Genomic DNA, 14,885 nt, shown 5'->3' on the forward strand with positions numbered 1-14,885 from the left:
GATATGAAAAATGCTTCACCTGTGTCGCCGGAAACCTTTAATGATTTATACTCGAGAGATGAGAAAGAAGGAGGAGTATTTTTGCCAAATTGTCTTATGCAGAGGTTTAGACAGGTACTTGAGGAGCATTTTTGCCGAATTATCCTATGTAGAGATTTGATTTTAAATGATTGTAAATCTTTGTTAGACTCTAGAACTGATATTTCTATTATATGGGTTCATCGTAATGCTACTCTAGCTACTCATACTTTGGCTGGAGAATCTATTAGGTATAATCGTCGCTCTGTTTGGAATGATATCTCTATTTGTTTGATGGAATTTTATTAATATAATCAGTAGTTTTGCTTTAAAAAAAATTAATTATTATCAAATATATGAACCGTTTATTAGCCACTATAAGAATTTTAACCAAACACATAATTACTTAAAATTTTAAATGTTTATAAGGTTTAAATAATTTATAAGCAAACGGTGTTTATAAGCTAATTTTCATAACTTAAACCAAATACCCTTATGATCGAGCTTTTATTCTTCAAAGAATTCATTTAAAACCGTACCATTATTTTAGGTCTAAGCTCTATAAGACGCAGAAATGCATCTTAATCAACTTAAAAGAAAAAGTTGAATCTTTTTTATATAAGAAAAGGGAAATTTACTATTTAGTCTTTAAATATTGCTATTATTAATAAATCAATCTCTTTTTTCAGAAATTTATCAAAACATTCTTATCTTTTTTTCCGTCAACGAAATAGTCGTTCTGTTTATTTTTATCGTTAAAAATATATAGCAAAAGATAAAATTATTTCTCTTTTTCTCTTTTTTTTTCATTCACTAAAAAAGAAGATGAGAGAAAATATAATAACGTTTTAATAAATTTGAAAAAATATAAGAACGTTTTAATAGATTTGAGGAAAGATAAGGATATTTTAAAAAAGGGCTGCCTTGTTAATAATGAAAATAGTCAGAAATTAAATAAGAGATTTTATTTGAGGACAAATGATTTTTCAATTAATTGAATATTAAAACTTTTTTTTAAAAAAATGTTAAAACTTAATTACGGCTATTCAAGATATTTGTGGTCACATTCTGTTAGAATTTAATTAAAACAATTATAAATAATTGTGAGAAAATAAATAAATTGAATTGAATTTTTTTTTTTTTGAAGTCAAATTGAATTGAATTATTATAAAAAAATTTATTTTAAATAAAAGGTAAAAAAACACTTAATTTTATGGTTATAGGCAAATTTACTTTAATAACATTTAATATTATAAGTATTTTTTTTTATAATATGCTGTGGTTTCAAATTGAAGGGTACTGAAGGTAAATTTCATGAGAATTTTTATGATTATTTAGTCTAAAATATAGTAACTTTATTTTATTATAAAAATAAATTAAATTTTATGAAAATTATATATTTTTTATTATAAATTTATATAAAGTGATTTTTATTTTTGTAAAATAATCATCAATGAAAATTATGTATTAGTAATAAAAAAATATATTAAATTAATAACATTATTATTAATTAAAAATAATATTTCATTTTATTATTTATAAGAATTTATTATTGTTTTTATATTTTTAAATGTTAATATTATTTTATACTTTTATTATAATTTAAGAATTTTTCAAAATAATTACTTTTCAGAAATTTATATCATTTCATATAAATTTATAAAATCTATAAGATAAATATTATAGATTTATTTTTTAAAATTATTTTGATTTCCATTAATATCATATGTTGTATATAATATATTAATTATGAAAATTAATTCACTTTATAAAAAATTTAAAGTAAAACATAAAATTTCTGTAAAATATGAATAGCTTACATGAGAATATAATTGTTATATTATTTTAAACGAAATAATCATAGAACTCACCAATTTTTTTCATAAAATCTAAAACAAAAATTGATCATTCAGTCCATTCGTTTTTAAATTGAAAAGAATTAGGTAAATTAAAAATTAAATTTTTAATATTTATGAAAATCAAATCGAATTAATTTTGAATAAAAATTAAACTAAATCAAATCGATCTGATTCGATTCGATTCAATTTAATTTGATTAATTGACTTTTTTAATAGATTTTTTATTTATTATATCTTATTTTCAAAATATTTCAACTTTTAATTTTTTATATCATAAAAAATAATATATTATTATCACTAATTGGTTTAATTCATTTTTTTTATTTTTTCTGATTAAAACTGAACTGAACTAAAATAACTAAAATTTTTAAAATTTAAATTTAAATTTATCTAAATAAATAAAAAATTAAATTAGAATTTTAAATTAATTAAATTTAATTAATTTTTTTATTTAAATTGAATACTAATCAACCAATATTAGTTAGGTATGATCAATGACAGCAGATGGGACCCAAACCTCAATATTTGTATATTATACCATTTATTATATATATATATATATATATATATATATATATATATTATTTATAAGTTATTTAAAATTATTTTATTCTTATATAGTTTTATAATTTTAAAAATTATCATAAGCTAAAGTACATAATTATTAGAGACAATTTCCAAATAACATAATTTTATTTGAATATCTTAAATTCAGCATAGTGTTTTTTTTACTTTACAATATTAATTGATTAAGTGTGTGTATATATATATAATATGATTTAAAATTATTTTTAAAAATATAATATATAGTGATTTCTTTTTTAAATGAAATATATAGTGATTTAAATTGTTTAATAATTGAAATATTTAAATGAGATAAAATTTTCGAATTATACAATATTTTTAAACGTATTTTACTATTTTTAGGAAATGCCAACAATTCCTTACCCCATCATTCACACATAAAGATTCACACACTTATATTATTATTATTATTTTAAATCTATTACTTTAAATAATTTAATTATCAAAATTATTTAATTATTATTGAAATGAAGAAATTAAAATAAGAAAAATAATTTAAGTACATGACACTCTATGTGGGGATAATGCGGTAAGGCATTGTTCACAAAAAAAAAAAAACAAAAAAAACAAAAAAAACAAAAGGGTGGAAGGATGAAGGTGACTCTGACCCAGAGTCAAGGTTGGATTTTATCAATTTTTTTTAAAATGAAAATAACTAAATTTTCAAAAATTAAAGCTGCCAAATTAAAAAAAATAATAAATTAAATTAAAATTTTTAAATTTATTCGGTTAGGTTAATTATTTTAATTCAAACTGAATAAGATAAAATATATTATGAAAAATTAAAAAAAAAAAAGAACAAGGATGGCATTTTAAAATAATAAAACATTATTAATTTTACCAATTAAAATTAAAAAAACCTAATTATCTAATCTAACTAAGTTATTTTAGATAATATCAATATTCTCCTAATTTTTACTTTTATATATATTAGCAAATTTAAATTTAACCCGTGTTGCATATTTTTATACTATTATATATATAATTATAAAAAATTTAAAAGAATTCAAGCAAAAATAATAGTAAAATTTTGTAAAATTTGAACTTATTATATAATATCTCTATATTATTCCGATAATTTAATCTTTTAATATCAAAATCAAAATTATTTAATGTTTAAATTTTTATTTTAATATTTTGATTCAAAAAATTGATTTTTTTGTATTGATATGTATTTCAAAATTTAAATTTTTAATAGTTTTAATTTAATTTAAATAATAAAAAATCGTCATCTACTTTAAATTTTAAATTAAAATATGAAATCATATCTACTTTTAAATTTTTAAATTTTAGGGTTTATAATATTATAATTTTTTTACTCTAATAAATATTATAATAAAAATAATTACTATATGTATTAAATAAATAAATTTTATAATTTTTAAATATTATATATTGTAAAATAAAACCTACAAAAACTTATTAGAATTATTAATTACTCCTAAATATCACTAAAAGTACAAAATAAAATTAATTTTAATGATAATAATTATAATATCAAGCATTAAACAATAGTCTTTATTTATAAAAACAACTTTTCAAAAAAATTATAGAAAAAGAAAGGTAAAGGCGGCATAAAAGATTTTGAATAATATTTATCAATAAGAGATTTATTATTTAATCTTTGAGTATTGCCACGGTTAACAAATGAGTTTCTACAATTTCATAAATCTATTAAAACGTTCTTATCTTTTCTCTTTATCAATAAAATAGTCATTCTATTTTTTTTTTTTCGGTTAAAAATAGATAAAAAATGAGAGAAAATTTTTAAAATTCAATTTTACCCTCAAATAAAATTTTTTATTTAGTTTTTAGATATTGTTATTATTAATAAGTCAGTTTCTATAATTTCAGAAATCTATTAAAACGTTTTTATTTTTTCTCATATCTATTAAAACGTATTTATCATTTCTTTAGTTTAATAAAAAAAATTTTACTAAACTAAACCTATCAGTAATAATAGTATATTAACGACAGAAATATATACGGAATGACTATTTTATTGACGAAAAGACTATTTTATTGATGGATAGAAAAAATAATGACATTTTAATAAATTTTAAAAAATGCAGAAATCGACTTGTTAATAATGGTAATACGCAAGAAGCTAAATTATAAATCTCCCTTTACTAATTTGATCAATCAAGCATATGTGAATTTTAAATTAATTATAAAAATTTCATCAACACACTTCTTCTCCAGCAATTGTTTAAAGAGTTTTTGAAATTAATTAATATTTTGAAATTATTATTAAAATAGTTTATTAATCAATTTATTAAAATTTTAAAAATAAATAATTATATCTATGGAATATTCACCAAAATAAAACTTCTTTTATTATTAAAATTTTTATAATATAATTGAATATTTTTATAGTATAATATATAGATTTTGAATTAAAATGAAAAAATCAATTATTCAATTTAAAGTTTTTAAATATTAATATATTTATATATTTTAATATTCTTTAACTAAATTTTAAAATTAATTTAACCAATAAAAAACTTTATCCATTTTTAAATGTAATTATAAATAATTAAAAAATCTAAGATCATTAAAAAAAAAGATATTATACCCTCCTCACTTATGCATACATATATATATTAAAATAATTAAAGATATTTAAATGAAATAATTTTTTTAATATTCTTCTTTTATATCCTTGTTGTATTTTTATACATCCTTTAAGATTTTTTTAACTAACTATAAAATTAATTATAAATAATGAAATTATCATCTATTTTAAAAATTAAAAATTTAAATATTATAATAAATAATTTAAAAATTTAAGAAGATAATTTACAATCTCATTATCCCTTTTTCTATATTTATATATTATATTATAGTTTCTATGTGATATAATTTTTAAATAATTTTTTGTATTATAAAAATATATAATTAATAAAATATAAATATCAATATCAAATAATGTAAAATTCACATGGAATACAAATTTTTCATGAATATTAAAATAAACAACATCAATAGTCTTCTACACAATTTGTAAATGGATAAGATTTTTTTAATTATTAAATTTATTAATTATATTGCTGAATTATTTTATAAATTTTTTTAAAAAATAATATTTAATTATTTTAATACCCTCTAAAACACTCTGTTCGGACAAGCCCATAATAAAAAGTCCGATCACGCTTCAATGACCTCTCAAACATGTCAGTTCGAAATAAGGTCTACGTCAGAAGTCTTACTGGATAAGTCTTGAGTTTAACAGAAAAAGGGGCTCGGTTCTGTCCATCAGTTAGTCTACGGGCAGTAGATCCTATATTCAAGACTCTGCCAAGAAAAATACTGGAAAAAAAAAATAAATAATCACCTACCGCTAGAGGGAGAGATCGTGCATTCGTACATATAATCTTGCATAATAACACTAAAATATTATAATAGAGTTATGGATACAAGTCGCAAAACGATAAAAAAAAATATTATAATAGAGTTATGGTTACACGTCGCAAAACGATAAAAAAAATATGCAGAAAAATCAAACTCACTCACCCAAATCAAAATTTTACCAACTTCTAATATCAATCATCACATTCAATATTATCAAAATTATTAATTTTGTATAATTATTCTTTATTTATATATATATATATAAGTTCTTTAGGTAATATTATAATTATTAACTTTTAAAATTAAGTTGATTTATAAAATTATGATATCCACTTTATCATTTTATAAATTTGAACATTTTCTCCACTAATTTAATATTATTGTAATTATTTTAATATTTAATATGTTTAGTTAAAGATTAAATTATTATTATCACATTATTGAATTACATTATCACTTTATAATTAAATAATTATTATTAATTTATTAAATTTAAAATACTCAAAATAATAAAATTTATTCACTTTAAAAATTTTTAAAATTGTTTGTGGATGAAAGAAAAATTTACTATATGATAATTTAATATTATTAAAATTATTAATTTTTATAATTATTTTTAACATTATATATATATACATAACTTAAATGATATTAAATATGCTAACATTTAAAATCATAGTAATCATCGTATTATCTTATAATTTTAATTTTATAAATTTGAGCTTTTTATTATATAATTTAATATTATAATAATTATTTTAATATTTAATATTTTTAATTAAAAATTAAATTATCACTTTATTATCCTGTAAGCATTTAAAAAAAAAACACTTATTTCTAATGATTTAATATTATCAAAATTTTAAGTTTTTTTTAGCATACCCTAAAATTCAAATATTTATTTACTAATTTTAAATTAATTTAAATAATAAAATTACTTTCCACTTTAAAATTTAAATATATTTATCAATAATTAAAAAAAAGAACATATTACCTAATAATTTTAAATTATCAAAACTTTATATATTACTTTTCATAATTAATTTAATATTGAATTTGAAATTAAAATTTATTGTTAATAATTAAAAAACTACTTTTTATTTATTAAATTTATATTATCAATTTTTTTTATTTATATTCCAAACTTCAAAAATCAATTATCTACACATAAGAGCCACACACTTATATTATTTTACTCATTTCAATTTCTTTATTTTAATTTCAATTACTTTAAACAATTTAATTATGAAAACTATCTCATTATTATTGAAATGAAGAAATTAAAATGAGAAAATAGCATAAGTGTGTGACTTTCTATGTGTGGATGTGCATTTTTCAAAATAAATAAATAAAGAATAAAGAAGAAAAAGCAGAGGGATGAAGGTGTATGTGACTCAGAGTTGAGGTACTATGACACTTCAAAAAATACTATTTAATTTATATAATAATATGTTTTGATCTTACAAAATATATTAAAATTTTAAAAAATTTATTAATCAATTTTTTTATTAGTTTTAGCTATTAAATATTTTATTATTTATTCATTCATATTTTTTATAATATAAAAAATTTTTTAATTAATTTTTTAATTTTATAAAAATATATATTAATTAATTCTCCATTTTGAGAGTATTTTAGATTTTATTATAATATTTAATAGTTAAAATTAATAAAAAGATTAATTAATAATTTTTTTTATAAAATTAAAAAATTAATTAAATTTTTTTTATATTATATAGATGAAATAAAATAGATTAAAACTAATGAAATGATTTATTAATAGAATTTTTTTAAAAAATTTTAAAAATATTTTAATATTTTTTTTAAAAAATTGAGAGATTATTTAATAAATTTTTAATAATAAATTTAAAAAAAAATGAAATAATTTTTTTAAAAAAAATGTGCAAGAGATTGTGCATTCAACAAGGCTTAAGAAGGGTTCAACAACTATTCTAGAGGTCTAAAAATAAAAAGAATCAACCTAGAAAAAATCAACAAAATCAGAAAAAAAAAATCTAAACCATAGAAAATAAATTAAATCAAACCAATCCACCCAAACTTCGGACATAAAAAAGCGACACTATAACATTTCAGGGACATAGTACCCTTTCGAAACTGTCCTAGAGAAACTATAACAAAACTACAAAAGTAAAACTAATCGTTTTTTTTTCTCTTGTAAACTCATCCCTCTTTTAATATGAAGAAATTTATTATTTAATAGGTATATTATAGAAAACTCATTTGTCGGTTTGTTAACTTAAAATATATATATATATATATATATATATATATATATATATTAAAATTTATATAAAATTTTAAAAAATCTATTAATCAGTTATACTGTTAATTTTAACCGTTAATTTTTTTATTATTTAGTCTATATAGTTTGAAAAAATTCGATTAATTAATTTTTTTCTATTAAAACCATTTAAAATTTTTTTGCAATATTTATCGGAAGACTTTTTAAAATTTTATAAACGTTTTAATGTATTTTTCAAAATTGAGATACTAATTAATAAGTTTTTTTATAATAGAGGGACCAAATAGTAATTTTTCATTTAATATATTGTATTAATATTAAGGTTGTTCAAAGATATTGCATAGGGAGGTGATTTGAGTCCAGTTTCTCTGACAAAAAGCTATCAAAATACAAATGGGTACACAGACAGATTCTGTTCTCAGTCTATACTCCAATGAAGAAAATTGGATAATCATGATGAAGATGCTACTCAACAAGGAGGAACTTGTCTGTGACATTGACAATCCTCCATACTGTATCAGTAAAGCTCCCAAAGCTATAAGGTCCATCAAGGAAGAAGCTGTTGTTCCTCAAAGAATTGCTATAGGACCTTACCATCATTTCAAATCTAATCTCTACAAGATGGAGAAATGCAAGCTTGAACATGTTAAGGTTGCTCATCAGCATCTGCAACTCCCTAGCTTCGAGCTTCTCGTTGATCATTTTCAGACAAATGCGACACGACTTCGTGGTTATTACCAGGAGGTTTTGGACGTAAGCGATGATACCTTGTCATGGATAATGGTAATTGATGGTCTGTTCTTGCTGCAGTTGATCTGTAATGAAGATCCTTTGGAGTTTGTTGATTCATCAGGAAGAAGCGTTACCATGGAAACCATCTTAAGAGATGTGATAATGCTTGAGAATCAGATCCCATTCTTTGTTTTAGAGAATCTTCTTGCCGAATCCAATCATGCAACAAAAATCCCGTCTTTATTTACTTTGGCAATGAAGTTTCTTCCAAAAATTTCTCCAATGGAGCTGCAAGGGATTTTCATGGAGGAGAGGCATGGGAATGCTTTGCATTTGCTGGATTTTGTGTACAATTTAGTTTGTGTTGGAGGGTCCCCAGTCCCATCAACCACACTTGATTTTGCAGTAGAAACGATAAGCTTGACTGTTTGGAGTACACTCTGGAATACGGTTAAAACTCTAAACTTTAGCTTCTTAGCCCTCCCTGTTAAAATCATAGATTCGACTCTGAATGTCCTTGCATCTATGGGAATCTCCTTCTCTTTACAAATCGTAGAGGAGAAGGCTTTGATTCCGACAGCTTCAGAGTTGTCCAAAGTCAAGGTTAAGCTCAGCAACACTGCCTATGGCATCAGAACCATCCATTTCAGCCACGCTGACACAACTCTTCACCTTCCAAAGCTTACTATGAACATTAATTCAGGAACCACAATCGGAAATTTACTAGCATATGAAGCTGTGGCGAAGCCTGAGACTCCAAATTTTGCACGTTACATGCAAATGATGGCAGCAATGGTTCACACTGGTGAGGATCTAGAGCTGCTAAAAAGTCAGAATATTTTGAAGCATGAAGGAGAGAGTGGTAATGTTGTAAAGCTGTTTAATGGGTTGAGACATGTTCTGATTCCTGAAGGTCAGTCAGATTTAGATTTTTGTATAAAAAATATTAATGACTATTATAATAGCAGGGGGAAGATAAGGGTAAAAAACTTCATAAAGCAGCTTGCTCATTCTTCATGGAGGGCTCTCACAGTTCTTGCCATCATCTTGGTCTTGGCGCTGATGGCTCTTCAGAATTTCTGCTCAATCTATAGCTGCCAAGGACTATTTATGGCAAGCAAGAACAACTTGATCTCTTCCTTTTAGTTTCTTGCTTTTGAAATGTCTAGTTGTTGCATTGGATTTGTTCTCTTACTTGTGTATTTGCTCTATATTTTCTTTTATTAGTCACCCTGTTTTATGGACCTTTCGGTTTTAATTATTCTAAATATTGTCTACTTTTTTTTGTTATTATAGTTCATATATAAATTAATGTTTATTAGTTCAAAAATACCATAACTTTACCAATTTTCATATTTAACTTTACCAATTTTCATATTTATAATCAGAACTTTTAATTTTAGATAAAAAAAAAATTCAACTTTCAAATTTATTATAATTGTAGCAATTTCTTAAATAGATTCTAATAAGATTTAAGCTTGTATACATAATTCAACTGAAGTTCAAAGCTGTCTAACAAAGCAAACACTGGAAATTCCCAACACAATCCATATTAAAAACCTATAGATTCAAGGAATCTACAAGGGAACTTTTTAACACAGCTAACTCTGTAGCTAAGCACTAAAAAACACAAGACGCTACTAGAAGGCAGGAATTTCACCATTTTGTCACCCAAAAAGATAGCCGCCGAGCATAAAACTCGACCCATGAACTCCAAACGGAACTTTCTGATATTTACTTGAGAAAGTGAGGACTAATCAATCCTGCAACTTCGAGAAATCCAACTTGGTCCCTACCACTAAATATCTTCTTCAGCTTTTCATCACAAATTATGATCTTCTTGTTATCAGGATCCTAGAAATGACAAGAAAACACAGTTAGCTCTAATTAATGGCATGGCAAATGATATCGACAAGCCTAAAATAGCATGCAGTTCACCTTAATAATAGTATGTTGATATAGAAAATGTAGTCGAAAAGAACCACCAAATTTCTAAGATGTACCCACCATCCTTGTACATAAAACATGAGATTATCAAGCCTTTCAATTAAACAACAATTCAACCCTAACAATGATGAGCAACATCAGCATGCAAAATAACAGAACTCCAGCAAGCCTCCATGCCCACAAATTATCTACTTGAAATTTACACATTTGCAAAATTTAATAGACAAAACAGAACTACCAAGCCCATTCCAGCGTAAGAGAAATTCTATTAACCAGTATGAATCTTCATCTAAGCTATCTCAGTATTGTCAAATTTCATATAATAATCATATCTAATCATGTCATTTAAAGCTGTTGGGAAATTAATTGGGATAAAAGCTCCACATTGTAAATCTATAAAATAAAAAGGAAAAACATAAATGGTTGGGTTGCAACATTGAATTTGCTAAATCTAAGCCCACAAACTAACATAGCGTGCAATATATGCAGCATTCTCTTCGAATTTGATAGAAGCAAGACAAATCAAACAGACATTTGTCTAAATAGCATATAGCGCACAATTATGAAATACACAAATTGGCAATCAAAATTCAAAAGATAGAAATGTATTAATTCGTATCAAGCAAACCTCTGAGATAAACTCAGCTCAAAATTCTACTAAACACATACTTCATTTAACAAAAGCAAATTTTCACCAAACATAGAGCAAATTATCCAAAAGAAACTAAGCAGCATTTAGTTAGTTCAGTTGACCTTCTTGTTACAAAAATTCTAGTCTAAGCCCGAATTTTATGCAATCACAAAGCAAGCAGACACCCACAAATATACTTAAAATATAAATATGCAAATAAAGTTTGTTGATACTACATTTAGCTTGTGAGAAAAGGAGCAATCTGACATGCCCAGTTAAATAATATAAACATGAAAACCTGGGATTCATACTTGCCAATATAATATAAATTCATCAATACCCATCCCAATAAATTCATCTCAGAAAGGGGAAAACAATAGGCGATTTCTATCTAAAAATAAGAGAATTTTCCGCGTGCATATGCAAAGACACCATCTTCAGCACATAAAAGGAAGGGAAAAAGAATCAACCCATTTCTCTAGGATATATTATGTAACGTTACAACCTCATCCAAAAGTCAAAAATAAACAAATAATACTTATAAACCAAAAAAAAAAAATTCACCCAAATCACTACTGCATAAATTTTTAACAAAATGTAGCCTTAGTATCGAAAGAGAAAGAGACCTGGAGATTATGCTCCTTAATATAGGCCCAAATGCGCTTAAGCGCTTGGGTACGAGGGATCTCCGATGCACCAACGAGCTCAGCCATTTCTGGAGTGACGCGGCGGGGCTTCATAATACCTCGGGGACGCCGCTCCTGCTGCTGCTGCTGCTGCTGCGGCGATACCGTGGCACAAGTGACAGTGCGCATGACGCGCAGGGTAGCAGGATAAGGAGACGCGGGTGGAAGACTGCAGGAGGAGGGAGAAGGATTGAGAAATGACACATCTTTAGGGAAGAAGAAAGAGGTGAAACTCACAGAAGAAATAGCCATTTGAAGTTGGAAGCTCACCGGCGGGCAGAGGGCTTTGTGTTATCCTGATAGAGAAGAAGAAAGGGTTCTCTTATGGGGTTTTGTGCAGGAGGCAGAATTACCTGAGCCCGCCTTAATTCTCACGTCCTATTTTTCAACTTTTTCAACTTGAAAGTACTAAAATATCCCCATTTTGTATTGCCCTCATTTTGATACTCCCTCGCTTCCATATTTTTTATCGAATTTATTTTTTTGTACACGAAAATATATTTTTTATTAATTTTTTAATTATATTTATTTTAAATATGTTAAGTATTAAAAATAATATAAAATTATAATAATCTATTTATATATTATTATAATCAATAAAAAATAAATAATAATTAAAAAAACTAAAATTTATGAGACGATCATAATATTTTTTTTTAAAGCAAAAGTTAAAACCACTAAACTGATCTTGAGTGTAGCTCTTCAAATCCAACTTAAAGAGAAAGTAGAGAGAGGAAGAAAACAGTGAGGAATGTTTAAATTACAGAGATTAAATAATTATTATTTTAAAATTATAATAATTAAATATTTATATTTTAGAATTATAAATAATAATTAAAAAAAATATTTTAGTAATTTTATATATGATTAACAACTCATATAAATATAAAAATTAAATAATTAATTATTTAAAATAAAATATATTAAATATTAATACACACCTATTGCTCCCCTCCCCTGAAACAACTTCGTGGAGGCCTTGTACGTTGCAAATTTTTACATATATCACTTCATTGCCCTTCTAGTGCAACTTTTATATTTCTGTCTAATTCTACATTTCTCTCCATACTCAGATGAGAAAAACTATTTTATATCCCTCTCAATAAAACAAAATATTTTTATTTAATATTTAAAATTATAAAAAAAACTATACATAAAAAATTTTAAAAAAATAATAAACTTAATTTTTTAAAAAATTTATTAATTAATTTTTTTACACTAAAAATATTTAAAATTTTTTTATAATATTTAACCGTTAAAATTAATATATAAACTAATTAATATATTTTTAAAATGTTAAAAATATTTTAATATATTTTTAAAAATTAATAAATTAATCGATGAAATTATCCCATTAAAAAAAATAGTACTAAGAAGTTCTTGCATTTCTCAATTTATAGGCAAGTGGCAGACACATGAAAATAATTTTATTTCTAAAAATGCTAGTCAAAATGGCATTTTTGGAAGCATTCTCTCACTTTTAGCTCGATCAAGCTATTGATGTTTTTAGAAGCACTCACGTAAAAAAATCTCTTTCAAATGGCTTTTTCGTAAAAAAATAATTTAGTTTTTATAATTTTAAAATATAATTATTTAATTTTTATAATTTAAAAAAGAAATGCAATCCTAATAATTTTAAAATAATAATTATATGGTCCTATAATTTAAAAATAACAACTATTTAGTCTATACAATTTATAAAATGACTAAATAATTAATGATTTAAAATAATATAAAATATTCAATGTGTTTTTAATAAATGACGAATTGAATACTTAATTTTATTAAACCACATCAATTAAATAGCAGTTCTCTCTAAATAATAATTTTAATTCTGAAAATATAAGTCAAAATGATATTTTCAGAAATAATAAATCATATCGAATTACATTAAATCTCAAAACGCAACTCAATTAATAATTTTTAGTAGCATGCATGTAAAAAATATTTTTTTATTAGCGTTTTTTTTTTTAAATCTAACATTAATTGTATAAATTGTTTCAAACTATATTAAATTTGTAAAATAATTTTTAATTTATATTATTTTAATAATAAACCTGGAGGCTTAGACCTCTGGATCTTCTCTCCGTTTATGACTATACAGTTTCTGGTAGTTTTTATTTTGATTGAGGCATTTTTTGATTTTATTTACTTGTATTTATATTTTTAGATTATGTTCTATTTTCTTCAAAATTTTTTATTTCTATTTGGAGGGAGGTTTACTATTCATCGGCATTGACATCTCGAAACCGTGCTATTATCGCGATGCTATTATATTTGGTGAGCACGACTCCCAAAAACTTCAAAGAAGCATAGAGCTTTATCGTGTCTTCTCTTTTTATATTGTAGCTGTCCTGTTGGAGATTCAAGCTTCTATTCATAATGATTGTTTGATTGCTTGCAGGTTGAATGTCGATGAGTGATGCTCTTAGAGTTTGCTTTTACTTTTACTCTTGTGATATTTATGCTGTGTGAATGTCGATTGACCTACGCTTTTGTTACCTCCCTCTTCAAGTTCATCTTTTTCTTTGCATTGAAGGAAGCTCGCAGCAAAAAATGAGAAAGGTCCATCATTCGGCAGTCCTAAAAATGTACAACCATGGTATAAAAGCACTTGGTAGATAATAAACTTATATAAGTTTAAATTCTCATGAGTATCTCGAAAAATATATAAAAATGTAAAAATATCATACGTGATTGCGTTATAATTTCAAATTGAATAATCACGTTGATATATAAAACAATTCAATCACTTATACAAAACTATAGAAAATAAATTAATGATTAATATCTCAACTCTCTCTCCATCAAAA

The 14,885-nt window shown here is 23.4% G+C and overlaps 2 protein-coding genes across 2 annotated transcripts; one reads left to right on the forward strand and one right to left on the reverse strand.

Annotated features, from left to right (window-relative positions):
* Window positions 1–8,469: 8,469 nt before the first annotated feature.
* On the forward strand, window positions 8,470–9,954 carry LOC110624186 (putative UPF0481 protein At3g02645). Its single transcript, XM_021769303.1, has one exon. It carries the CDS (start codon window positions 8,470–8,472, stop codon window positions 9,952–9,954), a length of 1,485 nt encoding a protein of 494 aa, XP_021624995.1.
* Window positions 9,955–10,266: 312 nt separating this feature from the next.
* Window positions 10,267–12,428, reverse strand: LOC110624116 (zinc finger CCCH domain-containing protein 44). Its single transcript, XM_021769219.2, has 2 exons — window positions 12,013–12,428; window positions 10,267–10,662 (listed from the first exon to the last, which is right to left on the reverse strand). Exons 1-2 carry the CDS (start codon window positions 12,322–12,324, stop codon window positions 10,543–10,545), a joined length of 432 nt encoding a protein of 143 aa, XP_021624911.2. The 5' UTR covers window positions 12,325–12,428; the 3' UTR covers window positions 10,267–10,542.
* Window positions 12,429–14,885: the final 2,457 nt, after the last annotated feature.

The sequence above is a fragment of the Manihot esculenta genome, chromosome 10 (genome assembly GCF_001659605.2).
Source record: "Manihot esculenta cultivar AM560-2 chromosome 10, M.esculenta_v8, whole genome shotgun sequence".
Classification (NCBI taxonomy): Eukaryota; Viridiplantae; Streptophyta; class Magnoliopsida; order Malpighiales; family Euphorbiaceae; genus Manihot; species Manihot esculenta.

What these genes read in the sequence shown, in the direction of transcription:
- LOC110624116 (XM_021769219.2), bottom strand. Translation starts at nt 12,324, where the DNA reads ATGGCTATTTCTTCTGTGAGTTTCACCTCTTTCTTCTTCCCTAAAGAT. An exon ending in TTAAGGAGCATAATCTCCAG is followed by an intron (nt 10,663 to 12,012) that starts GTCTCTTTCTCT and finishes TGTCATTTCTAG; the next exon opens with GATCCTGATAACAAGAAGAT.
- LOC110624186 (XM_021769303.1), top strand. Translation starts at nt 8,470, where the DNA reads ATGGGTACACAGACAGATTCTGTTCTCAGTCTATACTCCAATGAAGAA.